The 5,703-nt window shown below is 39.3% G+C and overlaps 1 protein-coding gene across 1 annotated transcript; it reads right to left on the bottom strand.

Annotated features, from left to right (window-relative positions):
• Positions 1 to 205: 205 nt before the first annotated feature.
• Positions 206 to 5,361, bottom strand: tgm5l (transglutaminase 5, like). Its single transcript, XM_008409233.3, has 14 exons — positions 5,252 to 5,361; positions 4,963 to 5,145; positions 4,592 to 4,825; positions 3,727 to 3,845; positions 3,427 to 3,555; positions 2,901 to 3,078; positions 2,648 to 2,783; positions 2,448 to 2,551; positions 2,096 to 2,338; positions 1,929 to 1,991; positions 1,624 to 1,836; positions 1,104 to 1,258; positions 860 to 996; positions 206 to 564 (listed from the first exon to the last, which is right to left on the bottom strand). Exons 1-14 carry the CDS (start codon positions 5,256 to 5,258, stop codon positions 411 to 413), a joined length of 2,055 nt encoding a protein of 684 aa, XP_008407455.2. The 5' UTR covers positions 5,259 to 5,361; the 3' UTR covers positions 206 to 410.
• Positions 5,362 to 5,703: the final 342 nt, after the last annotated feature.

The raw sequence follows: 5,703 nt of genomic DNA, 5'->3' as shown, positions 1-5,703 counted from the left end.
GATGGGTATAAAGATGGTAAAGGTCACAACAGCAAATGTTTATTATTGCAATCCAGATTACAAGCATTACTGACCTTGTACCTTATGACCAGTTTATTCATTTAGGAAATGTCTCCCTCTTTAGGGCAAAAAATGAGTTACAACAAGGTAGCTACCAGTACTGTTTTAGTGTATGGTTTTCAGAATAAATACAATACATGTTGCATATATTTCATTAAATTTCTTTATTCAAATAAATCAAATGTTACAAAATTCTCACTTCAAAGTTCTAAGTGTAAAATAATTTTTCACACATCATTATTAACATTCCACAAATACATAAATAGCAAAAAAATAAATAGTAAAATAAATAATATTTACATCTTTTTCATTCACTATAATACACAAGCAAGTGGGACGTTTTGCACAAGCTAAATACTGTTTACGGAGATCATCTTGAAGCTTCTGATTGTGAGGTTCGTGTCTGAAAGCGACATATTGGCTTGCAGCATCTTTACACCTGCCATGCTCGGGTTCAAGGTTATGGACTGGGTTGCTTTTCCTCCTGGACGAAGTGAGGGCATCCTGCAGAAAGACAAGAAACACTGTATTAAATACATGGCTTGCAAAAGTTTGAAACCAGAAGATTTTAATGCTTGGTTCTTTTATTTTTGGCATATTGTTCTCTATGACTTCTTTCAAACATCAGTCACACCCACATTCTTTCAGGATTGACACGCAATTCTGTAATGTAGCTATCAGTGACACTTCTTTGTGCGACATTCTCTCTTTTGTTAATATTACAATATACTGCCAGGCATGTGAGGTTAAGCATTCACCACATGACCAAGTCATTAAAATAACAAAACCAGAATCCTACCTGAACTGCTCTTTGCCAGCAATTAGCCCGGCCCCGGCCACAGTCAATAATCCACTGACTGGGTGAGAAAACGGGTTGGTGAAAGTCACGGACGCAGTGAGCTCTTTGTTTGTCACAATGGAGTTTTCCTCTGCGACCTGCATGAAAATAAACCGTAGGTAAACCCAGAAAATTCACCAAAAATGTACCCTGCAACTTCAGGGTTTTAAAAAGCCAAAACGTTTGATGGGAACATTATAAGTACCTGGATAGTGAGGCCTGAGCTGGCGATGTTGAACTCCTCGGAGGCAAGCACCTGTTCACTGGTGGTCATGTCCTCCAGGACAACTGCCAGGTTGATGAGGTCGTCTCCCACGTGTTCATACTGCGTTGGAAGGATATGCTCCTCGATGACTTTAACTGGAAACAGGGAGAAGCCAAAGAAATTATAAGAGCGTGTGTAAAAATAACCAGCAAATGTATCCACAATAGATTAGAGATGTGGTATGCAAAATGTGGAACAACATGCAGCGATAATCAGATTTTGATACTGTTCACAAGGCAAATATGAAGCCAATTTAGAGCTTTATGAGGAGCTGTGAAGTAGAGCTTTTCTTCAGTAAAAAACTACTTTAATCTTTTTTTTCTTCAATTTTATTTTTACAACTTTGACTATGAAACTTATATGTTAATAGAATGTACAATTTTAGGGGCCAATAGACACATTTTTCTTTTTGTGATGACAAAATGTGTAGATGTGTAGATGGGACCAGCAGACTATTTACCTTCCAATGGTGCCAGCTGTATGACACCATGTTTTTCCCAGAAGGTTTCGGAGGGGCTGTGGTTGTACTCTTTTGCCTGAGCATTCAAATGCACTTTCATCATCTTTGGTATTTTCTGCTTGTTCATAATTTTCACCAGGCAGACGATTGGTTCCCCAGCAACAGGATGTTTAGCCAGTGTCAAGAAGACAATCACTCCCTTGGATGCTGTAGCTAAAAAAATGAAGAAAACCAGTGTGAATTGAGATGTTGTCCTCAGAGAATTAACTTTAAGCTCTAATGAAATCTCTAGAATTACAATGTACCTCTGCTTAGTGTTGAGTCATCTGAAATTGTGGAGCTTCGTGACGAAAGTGTTGACGTAGGACCTGTTTTGTAAAAGAGTGCAATAAAGAGGTAGATTAGAATAATTCTGTTTCACAAGATTAGCTTCGGTGGAAATGTACTTGTATGTTTTGTTTGGGATTCCTACTTTTTATCCATTTGTAGTCTCCAGTGATGTTCTGCACTCTAGGATAGCCGATGGCTTTAGTGCAGATTAGAGATCCGATTTTCTCTGTGTCTTTGCTGAAGCCAACCACCTGGTCATTACTTGACAGAATGATCGTGTGCACATCAGCGTTCACTTCAGCATAGACAAATGGGATGTCATAAATCAGGTCTGTACGCCGATTCCTGATTCCTTTGACTGGAGCTGGTCCACAGCAAAACACTCCTATACAAGGAAGATAAGAAAGAGAAGTTCAAGTAAAAGTTCAAAAAGCCTTAACACAGAAAAAGAAATGAATAAATAAAATGAATACGAAGCAAAACTTCTCACACACCTCCACTCCTCTCCTGTGGGGTTGGGTCAAGAACCTGCCAGCCATCCATCTCTGGCCCAAGATCACTGCGCCTCATCCAGCACTCCACCCACACATGAAAGTTCCTATTCAAACAGTCCGACAATATGGTGGTTAATTAAAAAAATATAGAAAGATAAGCAAGGACTCTTACACATATCCAGATGTTGATCACAACTGACCATATGCTGTCATTGCTTCGGTTCAGCTTCTGTCCTGTTTCGCTGTAGTACTCTTCAATCACCAGGTTGGCGTTGGTGTCGTGAGCGGAGTTGAAGTTTGTGACGACACGGGAAGGAATGCCGAGAACTCTCATGACTGAAAGATGTAATAAAAGCATAAATGTTTACAGACAGGCAAAAATATTTTAACATTCTTGTCCAAAGACAGTATATGTGAAGGTCCTTTTTTTTTTTTTCAACTGGGTTTAATTACCTGTGCACATGACTGCTGCAAACACCCAGCACTGTCCATACTTGACTGGGCTGTAACCAGACTTGACCCACAGTCTCAAGATGTCCCCACTTCCTGTCCACTTTGAGGGACTGACACCCTGTTTGAAGTCGCCAGTCCAATTCCCTTTCAGCACACCGCGATCATCCTCAGAGTTAATCTAAAGTCAAAACACAAGACAATTTTTATTGCCAACCCCTGAAAGTGATGAGCAAATGTGGAAATGACATGTGCAGAATGTTCTAAGATAATCTGACTGACAGTGGCCTCTTAATGACTACCCTGAGAGAAAGCCATAATTACAGTGTGCTGTGTCTTATGACGCTTTTGAGCTGAGATTTTGCCAAGATATGTGACTCTTTACAAGAAGCCCAATATCTCCTGCATACACCTGGTTTTATTATGCAAATTATGCCCTCAGAGATGTGGGAAGGAACACTGTTTAGATGGGATTTGTTCTTGTTTTATACTTTTTGGCATGTTGTTTCTGAGGTCTGTTTACACTCACCATGGCAGAAACAACGCGGCTGATGTAGACAGGGTTGGATCTGTTCATGCAGTCCTTCTTTCTGTTTTTTTGATGCTGGGGGCTGACTTTGAGCAGATCCAGACACGCTTCCAAAACCCCAGGCTCATACTGTGCAGAGAAGGGGAGGGAGGGAGGGAAAAGCATTAAAAAAAATTATACTTTATAGGCTCCTGAATGTTGCAGCTTGTTAACACAAGCTCCAGTGAAAGGCATTCCAGTTCTGAGTTAGCCCAAAATCTGTTATAAATATGTTCTGTTAGGTGGGAATATCTTTCATACCAGATCAAAGGACCAGGGTCTTGAGACAAGGTTGTTCGCAGTCCCCATAAAGAGCAATCCAGAGTCACTCAGGACATATTCCTCCCTCTGGTCCTCAAATGGTATATAAACGGCATCCTCTGAAAAACAGAAAACTTTTCATTAGAGCACTGCAATATCTAATAGCTCAGCTGGAAGGGTACGTCTGGCCCTATTAGGTCTGACTTCTGGTGCTGAACATTTGTCCAAATGATAATAAAGTAAACATGTATGTTTTGAAAAGTGTACCGGGCAGAATACTAACTAAATGTTGCACCAAAATGTATGTGTTGTGAAAATAAGTTGTATGTAACACTAGAAAAACAAGCAAGTAACTGCAGTTATGTATATTAACATTTTGAAAAGCTATTAGTATTCATATTTTTATCAGGGGAATGAGTCAGAATACTAAATGATTGCGATGTGTTTAACAAAGGATACATCTCTATGCTTAATAGATTGGATAAACATTATATTAGGACACACTAAAAGTCTAAAAGTCAATTTGGTTTATTAAGGCATGTTTTTTATTGAGAATAAATGAGTAAGCTTTTAAGACTCATAATGATCTTTTGCTTTTCTTTGAAATTACAAATGTTATTCATTTCAAAAAGCTAATATATATTTTTAATTAGCACTCTGATTCAATAATAACATAAAAGCTAATGGCTCATTGGAGACCACCTTCAAAGACTTATTCCAAAAGATATGTCTATAAAAAAATAGCAAGTTCCGATTTGATTGACCTTCTCCAACTGCAACATCAACACCAGATAAATATTCAGTCTTTTACAAAAAGAAAAAACTAAACCGAAATAAACTCTAAATGCAATGACCTCTAACTCACCAGAGCACCAAGGGTTGCAGAGCAGGATGAAATCTCCCACCACAAAACTCTTCCGGCCATCTTGTGTGAACACATACAGCTGAAATTTGTAGCATCCCACCGGGGCAGAAGCAGGAGAGGAGACGGTGACGGAGAGTTCCTGGAGGTTCAGGGTGCTTGAGTTGATGCAGGCATTCCAGCGGGTGGATGGGTGCTTTTCGGAGAAAGTGACTGGCATCACTGCGTAAAGACGACCTGAGGAAGAAAAGGTAAAAAATAATAATAAATAAAAGCGCAGAAAGATTTTATTTTTTTTAAATGTTTTTACCAACTTGTTGCAAAAGCAGATTTGTGCCAAGCACTCACTGTCTATAATATAAGTCTAGTAATACCTAGTGTAACTTTAATCCTTAGAGAATCCGTCTGGGGGTTAAAGGGTCGACCCTTTAGCTTAATGCTGATATTAAATGGGGCCCCTCTTCGCACCACCAGTTCTTTAGAGTTTCTGAAGCCATGCGTCCTGTGTCGCTGCTGATTTTCAGACAGCTCCAGGTTGACATGCTGAATGCCCAAGTCTGCAACAAAAACCACAAAAGTCGGTTAATAACCACCATAAATGCAGATTGAAAACAGAAATAAAAGAGAAATAGAGTGACAGCTTTTTTTTCAGACAAATCTCACCTTCCATGTGTCTGTTTGTCTGTCTGGAAACAATGCAATGTGCTGCTGCAGAGGTTTCCTCCCATTATATAGAGCTTAGCTCCTCCCTTGGCCAGAAATTTATTGGATACATTCAGAGAGGGAGCTGGTTTTCCTTGATTGTTGCTAAGGCTTTCAGGTCATGCAGTACCAAAAACAAGCCACAATATGACACTCCCCTTCACGCAGTTGTGTGCCATTTTCACAGTTTCACTTTGCAAAATACACAGACTCACCCATCTGACAAAAGAACATTGAGGTATGTAAGTAGTTTGGCTCGTGTGAAATGTTTCTGAATGTTACAATACACCGAGACCTAAGGCAAAGGAGTTTGTGTTAATTGAAGAGAACTAAACACCTTTAACTTATTTGACTTTTTTTTTTAGGTATGTGAAGTTTTCTTATGCATATTTATATACCTGATGACACCATAG

The sequence above is a fragment of the Poecilia reticulata genome, chromosome 5 (genome assembly GCF_904066995.2).
Source record: "Poecilia reticulata chromosome 5, P_reticulata-male-v2, whole genome shotgun sequence".
In the NCBI taxonomy this organism is placed as follows: domain Eukaryota; kingdom Metazoa; phylum Chordata; class Actinopteri; order Cyprinodontiformes; family Poeciliidae; genus Poecilia; species Poecilia reticulata.
The sequence above is the reverse complement of the archived record's forward strand: the minus strand, read 5'-3'. Positions and strand labels throughout refer to the sequence as shown.